The 18,687-nt window shown below is 42.1% G+C and overlaps 1 protein-coding gene across 1 annotated transcript; it reads left to right on the top strand.

The window, feature by feature from the left end:
* Positions 1 to 4,787: 4,787 nt before the first annotated feature.
* Positions 4,788 to 7,709, top strand: LOC308415014 (protein ARMCX6-like; the record flags this gene model as incomplete). Its single annotated transcript, XM_080910141.1, has 2 exons — positions 4,788 to 4,797; positions 7,204 to 7,709. 2 exons carry the CDS (start codon positions 4,788 to 4,790, stop codon positions 7,707 to 7,709), a joined length of 516 nt encoding a protein of 171 aa, XP_080766267.1.
* Positions 7,710 to 18,687: the final 10,978 nt, after the last annotated feature.

Here is an 18,687-nt window from a genome sequence, read left to right on the forward strand (position 1 = left end):
CCTCCATTGGCAACATGTGATGCCCAGACATATATGCAGATAAAATATTCAAACACATAAAACAAAACTAAAAAAAAAATCTTGGTTGTATCCAATCATGTAGATTACAAAGTCAACATATATTTTCAATACAATTTTCTAGAAAAGGGGCTTACTTTATGGATGCAATGTTTATATTTCATCAGACCTTGGTTATTTATGACATGCTACTCTATTCCATAATTGAAACATTTTTATGTTTGCTACTGTAGAGGCACAGCAATGTTCTATCTTTTGCCACAGAGCTTTATTTCATTAAAAATTAATAATCTGGTGGATTCTTAGCTCAGGACTAGAAAATAGAAAACAAAAGCTTCACTGCTGACACCTTGGTGGGATTATGCAATTTGAGAAAACATGAGTGAAGATAAACGGGAACTAAGACCAGGCTGCATGGAAAGCAAACATAAGAGTTCGTCACCATCTAGAGGTACTCCTTCAGCGGAGTTGATTAGGGCATGACTTCCAAGAACACTGTGAGTAGAAGGAATTCAAAACCTGGTATGCATGCATGTGCAAGTCTGCTTGTGTGTGTGTGTGTGTGTGTGTGTGTGTTTGATGTGTGGTTCTAGAGATCAAACCCAGGGCTTTTGATATGTCAGGCAAGCACTCTGAAGCCATGTTCCCAGCCCTCTGTCAGCTTTCATGAGCAACTGGTCTCTCAGTGAAAGTCTGCCTTATAGGACATTAACTCTTTTGTATGTCCATGGGTGAGATCATGCCAGTTTGTGCCTCCATTACTCTCCTGTTAGGTGACACTCTGTCGTGTGACTCCTCAAGCTATAGCTGGAACCAGGGTGGCAATGACCATAGTTCTTGAAATGTACAAACAGGATGAATCTTTGTTCTGTATCTCTGGCCAGAAAGTAAACAGTTAACCAGGAACAGAGGTCGAGTCAAATGGGTCTGAGGTGACACATAAATTGAACTTTGCAGGAAATGTTATACCCAAAATCATGCTACTGCATGAAGCAAAGGAAGAGATAGCCAAGTTGTGTTCTGGGAAACAGTTTTAGTGTATATATATAACAAGGCCCAGGGGATATTAGCCCTCAAGGATCAAATTCCTCACGATCCAAAGAGTGGAGCTTTTATACATTTATTTTTTGTTTCTTTGCCCTCTAGTTAAATACATGTGTCTGAGTATTTTAGACTAGAATAAGAAGGGAGGGCAAAGGCTGCAGTAGTGATATATGGTTAGCTGAGTACGTGACAGCTTGCACACATGCTCGTGCTGGACATTAACCAGACCACATGGTGGTTTCTTGTTTCTCTTTTTCAGTCCTCCAGGGGCCCCTCCTCCTACCACATTATGAGTCCACTATGAAGGGTTGTGTAAGGACCACAAGATGGGATCCACTATACTTCGGGCTTTGAAAATTCTTTCGTTTATAAAAGTGGCCTGGACCAAATTTTTGGAGTCAACAACTGAAGTACTTATCTCTATCATTTCCCCAGGAAGCATTACATGTGCATATCAGTACATTTGAGTATTATAAAATTTGATGCCCAGTCGTCTTATCCAGGATATAGTATACATATTGTCAATATGTGCATTATAAAGAAAGAATAGACATTATAATAACTATAAAGTATGTTAAATCTTGAAGATATGATTAGTTTCATACCATTTTATCAAGCATTGATAAAAGGTTGTGTAGCTCAATTTTCAAGTACACAATGATGTCTCTATCCTGATATACAAAGAGCTCTCATTAAAAAATATTTTATTTTATGTGCAGTGATGTTTTGCTTGCATATGTGTTCATGCACTATGAGCGTGTTGTGCCCATGGGTGCCAGAAGAGTTATCAGATTTAAAACGTCCTGGTTTGAAATTTTTTCAAAGTAATGGAGATCATTTGATTGATTGTTTGTTTATTTATACTTATTTATTTATATGAGGTATTGAAAGTAGGGTCTTATGCCTGAGAGACAAGAGATGAAGCTATGTTTCCAGGCCTCTTTTAAATTCTCACTTTGAGGTAAGGTCTCACTAAGTAGCTAGAGCTGATTTTGAATGCTATCTGAAGCCCAAGCTGGACTTGAACTCATGAGATAGTCTTGCCTTAGTTTCTTGAGTAGTTAGGATTACAATTGTTTTCTCTCTCCTCCTTCTGGGTTCCCATCATGTATATGTTTGTCAGGCTTAGTTCTGGTTCCTCTCTTCTATTTGCTGCCCGTTACTCATAATTTCTATTTGCCCAGCCTTATGTTCACCAACTTAAAAAAAAGCCTAATCAGGTGTATTGTTAGCCCTCTAAGGATTTTTTCACTCTAATTATTGAAAATTTCAATTCCTGATTACTTCCCTCCCCTCTCTCCTTCCTTTCCCCTTTCTGTCCTCTTCCTGTTCCTTTCCTTTTCCTTCTCTTCCTCCTCCCTTGTCAATTTCCATCTCAGTCCAATTTCGTGGCTTGCTGAAAGCATTCTAATGGTTTCCTTTCTTTATGGTCTTCTTCACGTCTTTGGGCATATTAAATTCATGGGTTTGCAGTCTCTGTCTAACAAATCCAATGCACAGGCTTCCTCCAGAAGGTTGGTATCAGTTTATTGTTTTCCTGTGTAAAGTCCAGATTGTCTCATGTTTCATGCATTGCAAAAAATAAAGACACACCCCCCCCAACTAATTACAATTACTTTGGCAACTGGAAACAAGACTCTGCTTCTTTTGTGGGCCTTTATTTTGCTATTTGTTAGGGTGATTTTTGTTGGTGTTGCTGGTGTTGTTTAGTCATTTTACTAAACCAGTTTAAAAAGATTATGTCCTTTTTTTTTTTTTTTGACAGTGGCTACTTTAGTGGATGTTCCAGCCAATCAAGATTTCCTTCATGCAACCAAGGAAAAGCAAACCAAACCAAAATGTTCCATTTGTGTGTTGGAGGAACACCTTAAAACAATTTACATAATTTAGAACTTTCCCTTGGCTTCACTTTGTATATATTTCACAGTCTATACCTAAAGGTCAGTCAGAGGTGAGAGCCTAGGGTCACCTTGGCCTTTTTTTGTTGTTGTAGTTGTTATTCTAATCAGGCTATTCTCATTAGGTGTCCCTGGCTGGCCTGGGACTTCCTGTAGAGAGTGGGCCAGCCTCAATCTCAGAGAAAGCTACCAGCTTCTGCTTCGAGTATTAGGACAAAATATGCATGCCTAAGAATTCCCTGTGCATGCATTTTGATTTCAGAAATAGATTGAAGCTTTACCAAGGTCCTCTTGTTCAAAGCATCTTATTCTCCAGGATTTTCTCTCAACCAATATGCAATGTATTTTGTTAATCTTCATTGCTATTCTACACCCTAAACATCAATAGGTAAATATATTTGCCTTTAGACAATTTTTAGTGAATGTCCCTAAAATAGACACTTTATCTTTGGGAGTGTGCTGAATTAGGTAAAATAAGGCAAGCCCCTTGACCAGGTTCTTCAGAGAGTCACCGGAATCTTAGAAAGTCATAACCATAGATCCTTATAAATTTAATCTCTTCTGCTCTTTTTTTGGGGGGGTGGACTAGGAACACCAGCAGAGAATGTGGGTGGGTTTCTTTAAGGTTACCTCAGAGGCATGGGTGAGCCTGTGGTTAGATGGACTGTCACTAAGTTCTTTACTGAGGTTTAGCTCTCCATTCTCTCTTGCTTCCCCTAGTTGGTGTAAAGCTTTGATTTTTTCCTGCAGTTCCAATAAACTTGCTTCTGAAAGCATCTTCCATCTACCACTGCTTTTCTGTATGACTGGGATTTAGGAGCATTTTCTGTATGAATGGGATTTAGGAGCATTTGATGCTGCCATTTTATTTCAATTATTTTGATTAAACAACCACACTTCCTCATGAAAGAATTATTGCACGCAAGACATTTGCGCTTTTTGTCATCTGAGTTTTTTGGATAGTGAGTTCCAAGGTGTGAACCGAGTCCTCCCAGTACCTCAGGCTTTTCATGAGGAAACAACTTCTGGAGCTGGCTCTGGGTCAGATGGCATCATGCTCAACCTTTGGCTATAGAAAACTAACTTTTTTTTTGAGACATGGCTTCTCTGTGTAACAGCTTTGACTGTCCTGGAACTCATTCTGTGGACCATCCTGGCTTTGAACTCAAAGAGATCCATCCACCCGCCTCTATGCCTGGCACTTATTAACACTTTGACAATACTTTATAATTGCTATTTTTGGTTCTCCTTGCCCTAAAACATAAATGAATTTTTTAATTTTCCTCTTCTTTTCTTTCTTTTTGTTTTTTAAGGATTTATTATATATATATACACACACTGTAGCTGTCTTCAGACACAACAGAAGAGTGTGTCAGATTCCATTACAGATGGTTGTGAGCCATCATGTGGTTGTTGGGATTTGAACTCAGGACCTCTGGAAAAACAGTCAGTGCTCTTAACCACTGAGCCATTTCTCCAGCCCTCCTCTTATTTTCGATGAGAAAACATATTGAGTTTTTGAGGCAAAAACAATTAAAATGTACCTTCAATACTTTCCTTTAGAGGGAGGGAGAGATCGATTCTTCTGTTCTTCTCTAAGAGGGGTTGTTGTCTAGGAGTTTTTATTCTCCAGCTTGTTCATACCCAGTTTGCCAAAATGATTGTTGAAGTGCTCCTACAGATATTGGCTCCAGAGATTTCTGTTTTAGGCAAGCGGGTTGTGACTAATTTTGTGTGTACCATCAAACTCGGGAGAGGGACATTAATTTACCCAGTGCTCTATTTTACTTTCTGTTGCTATAATAAAATACTCTGAGAAAAAGTAGCATGGGGTCAGGTGTGGTGTGGTTGCCTTTTCTTTAATCCCAGCCCTGGAGAGACAGGCTGGTGGGAGTGGAGACTGGAAACCAGGGCATGGATCTTAGGAGACCCAGAACTGTAGAGAAGCAAAGTTCTTTGATCTGGCGATAAGCCTTTTTTTTTTTTTTTTTTTTTGTACAGAATAGTTTATTCAAGTCATGGGAGAGTTAAAAGGGTAGTAGAGGCAGAGAGAGAGAGACAGAGAGAGAAAAGAGAGGAATAGAGGAGTAGAGGAGAAGAGGAGAAGAGGCCAGCCATGAGCATGTGGAGGGAGAGGGGGAAGGGAAGGGGAAGAGGAGGGGTAGAAGGGAGAGCAAGGCTGCAAGAACAAGAGCTGGCGATCAGTTCTTAGTGGTCTCAGTGACATGATTTTTATAGTCACATAAAGAAGAAAGGAAGCATTCTAGTTATGAACAGTTTGTTATGAAAACAAAGATTATCTGGGAACTTAAGGTCAAAGTTGGGCCATAGACTCCTACACCTGGATCAAGCTCATTTTAATCCTGTAAACGATCCACAAAGTGGATGGGGGCAGGGCTGGTTTGGAGAACCTGGAGCTGATATGTGGGAAATGTGCTACAAAGTCCTAAATTAGTGAAAGGTACAATCTGTTACTTTCCCATCCAGTTCCAAACATTGATGCTTTTCACACCGATGTGATGTTGCTCTGTGTGTCTGTCTATAGAGGGCAGCACAAACCAAGAGAAGGGAAGAGGAAGTCATCTTCAGGATGTTTGATTCTAGCTAATGAAGTTTGTTACAAACTTGGCTTGAACCGATCAGAAGATCCATGGTGAAGTTAAGCTGTATATCAGAACCTACTATTCCACCCTCATTTCCAGACAACCCTTGATCCTAGTCCTCTTTGGTTCTGTGAACACAGGGCCAGCATCTGTAGTATAGAAACGAAGGTTGGGAAGGAGCAGAGCAAATCAGTTGAGCAGTTGTGGAGGAGTATCCAGGTCATAAACTGATTGGAAAACAAGGTGGACAATGGGCTGAAAACCTAAAGGCAGACGATAATTCCATTTTATTTAGTTTACACAGAAACTAATGGGTTCCTTTATATTTTTGCATACATCACTGTACCTCTTTCATACTTGCCTTCCATTCAGTTGTGTGAATACACTTATGTTGTACAAAATAAGGGGTTTTTAAATTAATAATATCGTCATGCATGGATCTAACATACTGGATTTAAATGGCAAACTTCTAAAGCTGAACTCGAGATGGAACATTCCTGAGCCTTCTATGGAAGTGCATGCACCACAGTTGATTCTTTCTTGTCTGCTTTCCTGTAGATAACCTAGGGAAGGGAGGAAGGAAATCCCTCAGCACAATGTGGTATCCCAGGGAAAGCGTGGAATTGGGTGGGACAAGTCAGACTATAGGATCCAGAAGCAGCACTGTTTCTGACTCGCAGCCTTTGTTCCCACCCCCCCCCACACACACACCAGCACTCTGTTATGTTCAACTACCAGGAAAAGCAGGTGTTCTACTTGTGGGGAAATTTCAGAGAGAAACATTTGGAAATTCTAATTGTGAAACAAAGGAAGAAAGGAAGAATAGGAGGAAGGCAGTGAGGGAGGGAGAGAAAGAGGGAAGGATAGAAAGAGAAGGAATGAAAGAGAGGGAGAGAGGGAAGAAGAGAGATTTGGTATTAGCAAGTGCTTCTTGAAAGATGCACAGTATTATGGCAAAGCTGTATTGCTATTAGGGCAGGCATTAAGAGACTCTGTTCAGAAGATACTCCTGATAATATTGGTCCTAGAATAATATAACTGGAGAACTTGTCAAGAATGAGATCAGTTTGTGAGACTTGACGGAAAATGGATGTACTTGGTTGATGAACCATGGAAAATGGGTGTGTGAGCCAGGTCTTGGAGTGGCAAGGGTGTGCATTCACCAATACAGTAAAGGAGAAACCAATTAAGGAAGGAACAGAGGAGTGGGTAGCTTCAGACAGGCGTGATGAAAGGCAGGCTCAACTCAAGGTTGAAAGAAAGCCGAAGATCTGAGGTTGATAAAGAATTAAATCATTTGTGAAAGGTTTAAGAAAGTCACAAAGAGAATACCATATGAATAAACAAGAATCACAATTTGACCCACTGAGAAGTTGATATTTGGAAATCTAAATGCAATTACTTTTTATCACCTTTTCTGTTTTTGTTTGTTTATTCTTTTGGCTTATTTTCTATTTGTTTGTTTGTTTTCACGACAGGGTAACTCTGTGTAGCCCTGTATGCCAGCCGGGCTTTAAAATACAGAGATCCACCTGATTCTAAATCCCACGGGCTAGGGTAAAAGATGTGTGGCACCACTACCAGGTTCACAAAATGTGTGCCTTAAATACTTGACCTGAACAAGTGTGCTTCCCTTCAAGGAAAACAACTACAACAACAAAAATCCACAAATGCTGGCTTTTCCCTTGGCCACGATGTCAGGAGGCATTTGGCCAGCCTCTCAGTGGTTGGAAACAGGAGTCCCAGCCCCCAGCCCACTGTGAGGGAGAAGGCTTTGTATGTCCCCGAAAACCCAAACAGCAGCATTGAAAATCAGGGCCAGATTAAGATGTACATCGATGGAGTGTGTCGAGAGACGGTGTTCTGCTGCTGCAAGTCATTTCTGCAGCAGGCAGGATTAAGTCTGCTAATAAGCATGACAGTCATTAATAACATGCTTGCCAAGTCCGCTTCAGACCTGAAGTTTCCTTTGCTATCGGAGGGGAGTGGATGTGCAAAGGTTCAGGGTTTGGAACCACGGATGAGTTTGTCTGAAAAGCCAGTGCTGGCGGGGGAAGTGCTGGCTGCCCAAATGCTTTTCTCATTCATGTGCCTCTTTACCAGAAGTGGGAGCAGAGAGATGCTCATGGAAGCCATCTCCCCTTAAGTGGCTGTCTCAGGAAGAAGGAGACCGAAGCCACCCAGAGCCGAGCACTTTACTGAGAGCAAAGAGGCTGCAGTGGGTGCTACAGAGTCTTAGCCAGTCAGCTCCAACCAGGGCGAGAGTCCCTTCCAGTCTCTAAATGAAGGGACACACTCTCCTTGGCCAGGCAGGGCTCCCCCAGAGCTGTGGGCAATGTCTGGGTTTTGTAGTCTGCAGGTAAAGTGCATTGTAAATTGCTCCCTCACAGCCTTCTCTATGCAGTAAAGGGTAAGGGGAATCCTTGTGGCCACTGGCTGTGGATAACTAACATCAAATCACAGCATCAAGATGAAGGGTAAAGGGATCCCCGCAGCCCTGGCTGCGGATAACTATCAAATCTCAGCATCAAGATAAAGGGTAAGGGTATCCCCGCAGCCACTGGCTGTGGATAACTTACATCAAATCACAGCATCAGAGAGAGAGTGTCTTCGCCCATGGTGATCTCCCTGTGTAAGCTGGACCACTTAACAGAAATCACACCCACATGTGAGCTTGTGCCAAACACCCTTCTGCAGCTGCTTAGGTTGAAGTCTTTCCTCTTTCCTCCTTCCTCCACTAGCTGGTGGATGGCTAGCATGTTAAGCAAGAAATGCACTCCATTGGTGTCCATTGCAGTGACTGCCCCTCTGAGTCCCCAGTCCCTTCCCTCACCCCCAGTGTGTATCCTCAATAAACTGTGTGCTTTGACTGACAAGACAATTAAAAAGGGGCACCGGCCTCCTCTTTGAGTTTGCGGCCTGCACAGACATGGTGACAGAATGCACCACAGAGTCCAGCTGTCTGGGCTCCTGCTCCCTGAGGACAGGGCACTCACCAGTGCTCCCAGGAGGCAGGGGCAGAAAGGCACTGCTGTGTTTAGGAGAAGCTTCAAGAGAGGGCCTCAGGGGAGGGGGGTGGGCAGGGGTACCACGTGCCGTGGGTACAGAAGTAGAGAGGGCGATACCCTTGAAGCAGGCACCACGGGATCCTGAGCACAGGAAGCCCTTAAAGCAGACGTCTTCTTGACTGGCCTCCTTGGACTGAAGGTCTGAGTGCATGGCATGTGTCTGTGTTCCCTGCAGTGTCTCTGTCACCATTTGTGCCCATCTGATAAAGGGTTCTCCTAGTAAGGATCGCCCCTTGGCTGACTCCAGCTTCCTTTCCTTTCCTCTGTCCCCCTAGGATGCTGTCAAAACCACTTCCTGCACCCTTCCTTCCTCAGGACCCCAAGCACTGCTTGCTGGCAGGGCAAGAGGGTTGGCAGCTATTCCACTTTGGGGGAACCTCCTTTCTTCCCTAGCTCTTCCTAGGGGTGGAGCATCCAGAAACTCCCCACAAGGATAGTGGGCAGGAGGATGCTGTCAGTGCTGGTCAGGACCTGCCTGCAGAGACCCACTCTCTGCCTCTGAGATCCACACACCCACCCGTGTAAGGGAGAGCTGGGCCCTGTGTGTTGAGCCATGCCTGCAGGCCTGCCCAACTCATCTCCCTCACACAGCCCCTCCTTCCCCTTTCCAGACCTCTCAAGCCCCCTTAGCTCCTGCCTCACCCAGGCTAGCTGCTCCGCATGCTTTTCCTGTGTCAGGCACCAGATGCCTTCCCAGAGTCATGGCAAAGCAGGAGACACACCTGCTTTTTCAGTTAGGGGCTGCTACTGCTGCTGCACAGGAGGCGCCATGTCCTGGTCAATGACCCTAGGATCTGTTTTGAGTCCCTGTGTCCTATGTGCTAGTGCTCTGTGTGCTGTCTTCTGCCTGCTCTCCTCCATAAGTCTCTCCATAGCTTTCAGTTCCTCTTCTGCCTCACACACCATTTGAGTGCCAACCCCCCTGCTTGTAACCTGTTCCAGGTACAATTTCTTGGTGACCAGTAAATGCTTGCCAGGCCCCTTGGACTGCTTCTTGGAAATTGTCCAGCAAGAAGTGGATACTGATCATCCAAGTTTTTGGAAACTGGATGAGACCAGTTTTCTGTGATTATTGTTACAACACATAGCCATCTGGGGTTTGTGCCTCCGGCTCCTTTGGCTAGGTGAGGGACCCATTCTTTTTCTCAGTAGCTGCTGGTTGAGTTCCCTGCTTTGACCAGTTTCAAATGCTGCCTCCAATCCTGGGGGCATATGAAGGGAGGTGTTGGACAAGACCACTGGGATGCTCATCTTGTTGGTAATAAATCAAAATAGCTCTGGAGTACAACATATACCAGTCTGCTGGTAGGCTTTTCCACCACAAACATTGAACTCAATCATGCATGAGCTGTCCCCTCTGTCCTATGAGCCCCCTACAGACTGCCTTCCTGTTTCTGAAAGAGCCCTTGTTTTGCTGCTTCTTTGCTTGAGTACCTTTGTATGTGGTACCAGAAGGTGCTGTTTATTCACACTCATTCTAGAGCCCTCCCCTGCCACCTGTTGTCCCTGGGGAGAGTGTGCTTTGAGGTCTGTCCCCTCAGTTCCCTGGAAACAGGGCAGGACTGCAGCTTTCATATTCATTTTTTCTACTCTGCAAAGGTGCCCTCTTACTGAACCCCTTTGTGTCACAATCAGAGCAGTTTTGCCTCCACAGCACTCACCTTTAAGTGCCTCTCAAGGACCAGTATTGCCATCACCGAGTCAATCTCTGTCCATTAGCACAGTTTGATTAAAGGAGATTTGTAGGTTTCGCAGCAGACAGCTTCAGGTTGCTCTTAGCCCTGCTTTTCTTGTGAACTTGTGAAGCTATGCTTATGGGGAGGGTTTCTTTTGTGAATGTTCCAATCTTCTACTTTAGAAAGCCTCTCAAGACTCACTTCAGCCTATGAGAAGTTATTCACAACTCCACTGCTACTGGCTTTAGCAACATACAAATTGAGCTTATAGTCTGAGCTTCAGAAGGAAAGTGACTCAGTCCCTCATGGCCTTGCAGAAAAGCATCTTTCCCCCGCTGTGCAAGATGTGCCATTCGTCTTTTCATATCTTCCAGATGTTCCAGTCTCCCCCAGCTTTGCTCCAGACCTGGAGCTATATTTTCCTTGATTTCTGAATTGGGGGCGGGGGAGGGCAGTGTGTGTGTGTGTGTGTGTGTGTGTGTGTGTGTGTCTTTTGACACTCTTTGATTGTAGAATGTTCCCCCTTCATTTTTTTCAGCTATCTTGTGCTTTCTTATTTCAACTTTTGACTTATGGATCTGCTAAGATGTATACTGTTAGGCCAGGCATGGTGGCACATGGCTTTAATCCCAGCACTTGGGAGGTAGAGGCAGACAGATCTCTGTGAGTTTGAGGCCAGTCTGGTCAACAAAATGAGTTCCGGGACAGCCAGAATCATGTGGAGACTCTCTCGAAAAGTAAGAGAGAACAAACGAGATGAGCTATAGTAGTATGACATTTGATGCTTCCGCTGTCACTGATTGAGTAGTCCACTCATTTCCTGCGGTGGTATCTTTATTCACCAACCCAGCATTTTGTCTCTGGCTTCTTGACATTCTTTGTGGAGGCATACTCATTTGTCCTAGGCTACTCTAATTGGCTTGAAGAGCCTCAACTTCCTGAGTGACCTCATGCATGTGTTTTGGTGAGGGGGTTCCTTTATGTGATTATGCACAGGCCTCTGCCTAGGTCCTCTCTCAGATATACTGCAGCCTGTGGGAAGCGTAGGAAGCCTCATTCTCTTGACTTTAATATCATGGGAGATCAGGTACTGGTCTCTTTCCTTTGTTAAAGACTTGTGTCTTTAAGGCTTATTAAGTTGCAGAATGCTGTGCCATGCTGCCATCATAAACATCATAATGCTGTTTTCTATTCTAGTACATGCCAGTATATATATTCTAATGTAATGTCAAATATCTATGAAATATTCTCCAAAAGGAAACTTAGGTTTTTAAAAAATGCTACTAGGCATATTCAAACAAAAGGAAATTTTTACCAAGACCCTTTCCTTTAAAATTTTGTTCTTATACATTCCCTTCCCATTCAAAAATAAATGTACTAAGCAGCAATTATTCTTGGTTGATAGAAAAGCTATTCATTTAACATTATTCTGTCATCAGGTTCTTTCCATGAACTCACCATTTTTACTGTTTTGCCTCTTTATTCTCTCTGACTTATGTAGATAAACATAGTTTACAAATTATGGCAGTTTTATCTCTTGCTATCCAATAGTTCATTCCTTTTACTTATCTCTTTGCACTGCCAAGAACCTCTAGAACAATGATGTTGATGACATAGTGAATATTTGTCTTCTTTCTGATATGAATGTGCTGCGCTTCAGTAAAAGGTTCTTGTCTACTGGAGGCTCATGCGTAAGAAATATGTCATGTGCTTATACAATCAAATTTATAACAGTAAAAATGTGTGTACTGCATCTCTGTATATCAGTCAAGACAACTCTCTAGTACCTTATGTTGAACAAAACACCCAATTTGCAGAAAGATACAAGAAATTGACATTTAGATAATTTTAGGTATCTAAAAGAACACTATATATTATTTTATATGCATATATTTTTTAGAAAAATTAAAATGGCTTACTGAAAGACATGCATCAATTTTTCAGTAGCATTTACACTTGGGAAGAAATATCAAAAAATGTAATCCTGCCAATGTATGTAACTCCATTTTATTAATTATTTTTGGAGAGTATAATGAAATATTATAGTATATTAATATTTGTGGTTAATTAGGTATGATTTATATTTATATCACCACAATTTTCCCTGTACCCCTTTTTATTAAAAGGAAAGGTACAATGTATGCCTAATACAAATAGGAAAAGAGTGTCCTTGACTAAATATTTCAAAAAAATTAACATTGAAAAATAACCCTAAAAGCTTCTCTGAGTAGGTGGAAAGTCACCTGCAAATCAGACTGGCATCACGCTTCCAAGTCATAACACTGATTATAGAATGTCAGTGCCTGAGTACTTTTATTTTTGGTTGTGAACCTTTAATGGCTAGGCCATCTCTCCAGCTCACATGAATACTTTTAAGTCTTTAAGAATATGTCTCCTTCTAGTATTCTGTCCCTAAAAATGCTATTGGTTAGGTTACTTCATAACAATGAATGTGTTTTCAGGAGGCTTGGTGGTCGAGTACACGATCAGCATTCATTGGATCTCTACAATCTATGGGCTTCACTTGTATGTGGGGAGATATCAGGAATGGATGTACCCATAAAACTTACATCCTATGGATCTTCACTTAGGAAACATATGAGACTGTGCTCTGAGAAAGTTATTAATCTAGTCTAAGATAAATACAGAATACAGGAACTAATGACCACAAACGAGATAGCAATAATTGTTTCTAAGATGCTGGCCAAACCTAGCCTTGACTAACCTGAGCAAAGTGGAGCAAGATGACAAAAGACTCAAAGGATGAAGTCACAAACATCTGAAGAATTGTGATGTTGGGAAATGACTAGAGACCAGAAAAACCAGAATAGATAAAGTCAAATGAGGTCATACCTGCTACTATAAGCCTGGTCAAATTCCCAGGGAGGTCATAAGCCCTAGGGTAAAACCTATTATTCTTGTTTTGTTAAATGAACATGCTGTCCAACTGCCTTCTAAATGTTTGTGTTTATGCCCATAGATTATTGCCTCTGCCTTACTCTAAGAAGCTTCAGTGTGCAATGCGCAGTGGTCAGTGCAGGGAGCCATACTTAGCAGATGTACTGAGAATAATTTAACTGTTGAGTGCTCAGGCATAAACACGTCATCATCACACTCCTCCCCAGGCTCAGGAAACTCAGGGAAGAACGGAATGAGCAGAGGATGGGGAGGAGTGCTGTGCAGGCTGTCTTCTGGATATGGCATGTCTGTTGCACACACAAACTCAACGAGGTTGTGCTTACCTGCTCAGGACCTGCACAAGAGTAAAGCCATTGACCGTTGAGCATAGGTGGTGGTGGGGGGGACTCATGAGGCCCCACTTCTGGCTGAGGAGCTACTGGTAGTGGCAGGTGAGGGAGAGAAGAGTTCCTTTTCTTCAAGGTTGAAGCCACTGGAAGTAACCTCCACACCTATGCTTATGCATACCAGTGTTCGATTACACACACACACACACACACACACACACACACACAAAGACATGAAGGGGACTTGTTGGAAATATGGAAAGGTCCAGGGGGAGTGAGAGAGGGATTAGGGTGGGTAATGGATTATGAGAAAAGAAGCATATTCATGTATGCAATTGTCTTAGAGCCAATAAACAGTTCAAAGTCACCCGCTAGCAAAAAAAGGAAATGAAACAGCTCGAAGGGTCCTGGAGAACACGAAACAGTAATGGCTCCCAGTGAGACACCCATATCACCACTTCATCTGCTCCCAGGTGGACTTGAGCTGAAATGTGGGATTTGCATTGATCAGCTTAAATTTTGGCAAACAGATCCCAAGAAGTGGCTTGAAGAGTGAATTTTTAACGAGGCGTTCACACTTTCTCCTCTGAAGCTACCATGTGTGGAGCTGCCCACAATTGTCAGTGGCTTCTGGAGCAATTCAGAGCAGAGATGATCTATTCTGAGGACACAAATACAGAGTTTTCAGATAAAATAAGGGACATCCAGTTAAATTTGAATTACAGTTGAACATCAGATAAATTTTATTCCAGTTCTCTTCTCTCTCTCTCTCTCTCTCTCTCTCTCTCTCTCTCTCTCTCTGTGTGTGTGTGTGTGTGTGTGTGTGTGTGTGTGTACATGCTGGCATGCGCCCATGTGCTTCACAAATGTGTGGAATGAGCCTTAACTTAAAATATGAATTGTTCTGAAAATTAATTTTAAACATTCTTTATTTCCACTTGCTAGCTATGGCAATCCCAGCTGCAGGAAGCAGCCCTGGTCTTATCTGTCGCTGACTCCAGCCCTGGAAAGCAATTTCAGGCAACAAGAGCAGAACTAACAAGGTAAGCCTGGCACAAATCACTGACCCATGAAGTAAAAAGCAATTACCATGACTGTTCAAAGCCACTGACTTTTGGAGTACTTCTTATGTAGCCATAGATAACAGATACACTAAGCGAAATTGTGCTTGTTGTCAAAAGTGCAGCTAATTAAGTTCTGTGTTTGATGGAACATAAAGAAAATTATCTATTGAGTCTTGAGTGTGAGAACAGTTTTTCAAAGTGTCATAATACCCTTGACCTTGGAGCTTAGAAATTTCCAAGCAACTATTGTAGACTGAACTAAAAGAAGAGCCAACCTCAGGTATTCCGAGGATCTAACCATCTCACACATGATGGGTCAGGCTTGAGAGACGCCTAAGTTACTCAGGGAGACACAGACAAACATCCCTAGGATACAACACACTCACACGCCTCTGTCGCTGACTTACACATTGTGTTTGACTTGCCATTAGCAAAGTAGAAAAGCAGACCACAGTGACATGGCTCCGAGGACAGTTTAGGTAACTGAGTGCAGATGAAGACAATCCTCCCACAAATCAGGAACGTCTTAAGTTCTCATTGCTGGCTTTCCCGACTGACTGTATGCTTAAAGTAAAATAACAATACCAGATGGTGTCTTGGTCCAACTGATATCCCCAGGAGTTTTTAAATCAAGGAGATCTTTGCCCTTCCAATGGAAAGAATGCACTGAGCTTTTCTTTTTTATGTACATATGAATGCGGGTGAGTTCCAGTTTACTTTTTTTTTTTTTTTAAATTAGGATCTAAAAGAAACAAGCTTTCTACTCTCAACTCCAGGCAGTGGTAATAGCAAAAGTTATTTAGATGACTATAAAAGCAGCTTATAATTCAGCTCATTCTTCAGCCATTCAGCGTGAGAACTGGGATCATTTTACACAGTCTTAGAAACCTATTTCCAAGTCCGCTCTGAGGATGACAGTTCACACAGGCATGTGACCTGAGTGAAGGCTGACACAATATGAAATACAGGCGATGGTAATTGGTAAAAAGAACTACTTCCCCCTCCAGAAATAACGATGATTATTCTTCCACAAAGTGCAAAAGAAATACAATTTGGTGGATGTCTATGAAATTGAATTGTATATACATTCAAGTTCAATTTAGCAATCATACTTATTTTAACTGACCGCTTCATTTGTATGACAAAAGTCACCTCTGTTTTGCTCACTACCGAATGCCAAATTCTCTGAGCACTCTCTGGAATACAACAGTATTCAAAAATATTTGTTAATGGCAAAGAGACAAAAAGACTTAGAATCAAACATTGGAAATCACTCTGTTAAGAGAAATGAAGCTGAAAACAAGCTGACATAGCGACTCTGATAACTGATAAAGTCGATATTAAGATAAAAGTATTCAGAAGAGACAATGAAGGTCACTATATATTAACAATAGGAACAAGTTGTCAAAAAGTTGTAACATGGGCTGAGAGAAATAGCTCAATGGTTAAAAACGTGTACTGCTTTTGTAGATGATCTGAGTTCCAGTTCCCAGCACCCATGTTAGGAGTCTCATGGCTTCCTGTAACTCCATCTAGAGGGAGTCTGACACATTTTTCTAGCTTCCACAGGTACCTGTACTCATTTATATTCAAATGCGCATGTGTGTCTGTCTGTGAATGTTTACTTATGGAAACTGAAGGGGGACCACAAGAAGAGTTAGAAACCTTAAGTGGGAGGGGGCAGAAGAAGGTAATAGAAAATATACCCTGAAAGAAAAAGGAAAGAATATTTTGATGGAGTAGGAGTAAGAGAGTATGAATGCACCTAACCCTCAAGAGACTGGAGGCCCCAGGAAGTTTAGAGATCTGTAGGAGTTGGTGGGCTGGGGACATCCTCTTGGAGACAGGGAGTGAGGGGACAAGGTATGAGATGTAAAACAGTCAGAGGGTGGACCAGAAGGGGAATAAAATCTTGAGTGTAAAAATTAATTAATTAATTAAAAAAGAGAGAGTTCAGTGGATAATGTACTTGCACTGCAAGAGTGAGTTCCAGAGTTCTGATTTTTAAAAATCCATGTAAATGCCCTGCAGGTATGGTGGCCACTTATAGTCCTAGCTTTCAAGAGTCAGAGACAGGGGATTCCCAAGAAATGCTTGACAGAGTAGGCAGAATTGGCAAGTTCTGGGTTCAGCAAGAGATCCTTAATAAATAAAGTGAAGGATAATAAACTAAGACATCCAATGTCAAGTTCAGGCCTGCACAAGTCCACGTATGCTCTTGAACATACACATGCACACTATACACATGAACAACCCCCCTCCACAGCTGTTGCGTTTTCCCACAGTGATTGTCCTATGTACTACAGCATATTTAGTTTATACCTGCAAGAAGTCAATGGCATCTTTTTCTCATTTTTGCAACAACTAAAAGACATACCCAGACACTACCAAATGTCTCCCCACAGAAGCAAAATCACCAACAATTGAGCACTGTTGCACTAGAAGAAACTAATTAAGTTCAGAAAAGTTGACACTCTAAATAGTGGTATCAAGTTGGGCCAATACTTGAAATATGGCGTAGCATATTTTCCACTTTGATCTTTACCATTTCTGTTCTGTCAACTACTCCATCCCAAGTCAGAATTTCAGATGGACCAGTGGACAGTGCAAGTGGGAAGAAAATCATGTGTGATTCTGTGCTGCCAGGAAAGGGAAAATCAATCATAGACAAGCTCTATTCTTATGTTCATGGGGCTTAATATACAACAGCAACGCAGCCAAAAGAAACAGGAAATCTAATGGCGTATGACAACAGCTATGAGAATTAAGATAGGAAAAGTGCTTCAAATAAGATTGCAGTGGGTGGTTTAAGCACCTTTGATGTCATCTTTCTTGCTCTGAGTTGGCAGAAAGCCTGTTGCAAGCACAGAAGAAGCTGTTAGGATGACCTCTGTTCCTGTATTTTGTGGTAAGAAAGCTCAGGAAGACTGGCAGAAAATATGGAGGTGTCGTTTGCCTTTCTAAAGCCTCTCAGTAAACTGGGCTCCAACTCCATCACACAGTGTTGCCAGAGGTTGGTGAAGTGGTTTTATGTTTGATAGTCTGGTTAATCTCCCAGAAATCCTCAAGCTGCCCTCTCTGAGTCAGCCGTGAGACAACTTCAGGGGCCTGAAAATGAGAGGATGTTTGCACCCTTCATAAAAAAATATTAGTAATAAAAATCTCAACAACGATAGCAACAAACAGAAGCAAGAAGCATGTACACAGTTAACAACAGAAGCTGGATGGGTTCTGCCCGCTTGCAAGAAACAATAAATTAGTCCAAATTAGACATCAGAAAAATAGGTCATAGTTTGGGAAAGTAATCTGTCCCCTTGCTAGCTTCATACTAGCAGGACCGAGGAGACTGTTTCAGATAGCTCAGCAGCTAACTTTCAGATACTTCATATCAAGGAAATGTCCTTGATGAGCCTTCTTCTTCAAGGACCTTGTTCAAGAAAAGCCACCATTTCTGAATGTAAGGAATGGCGATGGGACCCACAGGAAGTAAGCAGAGGTCCTACGTGAGCAAAGGAGAGGGACACAGGAAGCACAGAGTAGATGTAAAATGTATCTGAAAAGGGTGACCCTAGATTAGGTGAAAACTGTCACTAAATAGCTCACACAAATGACGTAAGTAAGCCAGAGCTCAGAAAAAGATGGTAAGATAAGATTACGGTGAAATCTTTACAGTCAGGCCTTGGGGGGAAATGTGGAAAAGGAAACTTAACAGTCACGGAAATGACAGAAGCACAAGGAAGAAACAAACTACAGTAAAAAAAAAAGTGCCAGTAATAGAGAACAGGATTTGAAGGAGAGCAAGGGGGCGGTGCATAGAGGGGTTAATAATGCACTTACAATCTCAAAAATTACCTAAAAATGTACCAACCAGTGTAAATTCTCTGTTAATAGAGGACTAAGACACAAACGAATGTGATGTGGCTACAGACCAAATAAAGTAGTGATAAACTTGGAGTAGAAGTTACATAACTAAAAATGAGTGAAGAAAAAAGAATAAGAATTAATTTCAACTGTCGAGTGTACATGTCCACCCGCGAGCACAGTCTCCTCGCAGCTCCTCCGTCGCCGGTC

This window comes from Micromys minutus (genome assembly GCF_963924665.1).
Source record: "Micromys minutus genome assembly, chromosome: X".
In the NCBI taxonomy this organism is placed as follows: Eukaryota; Metazoa; Chordata; class Mammalia; order Rodentia; family Muridae; genus Micromys; species Micromys minutus.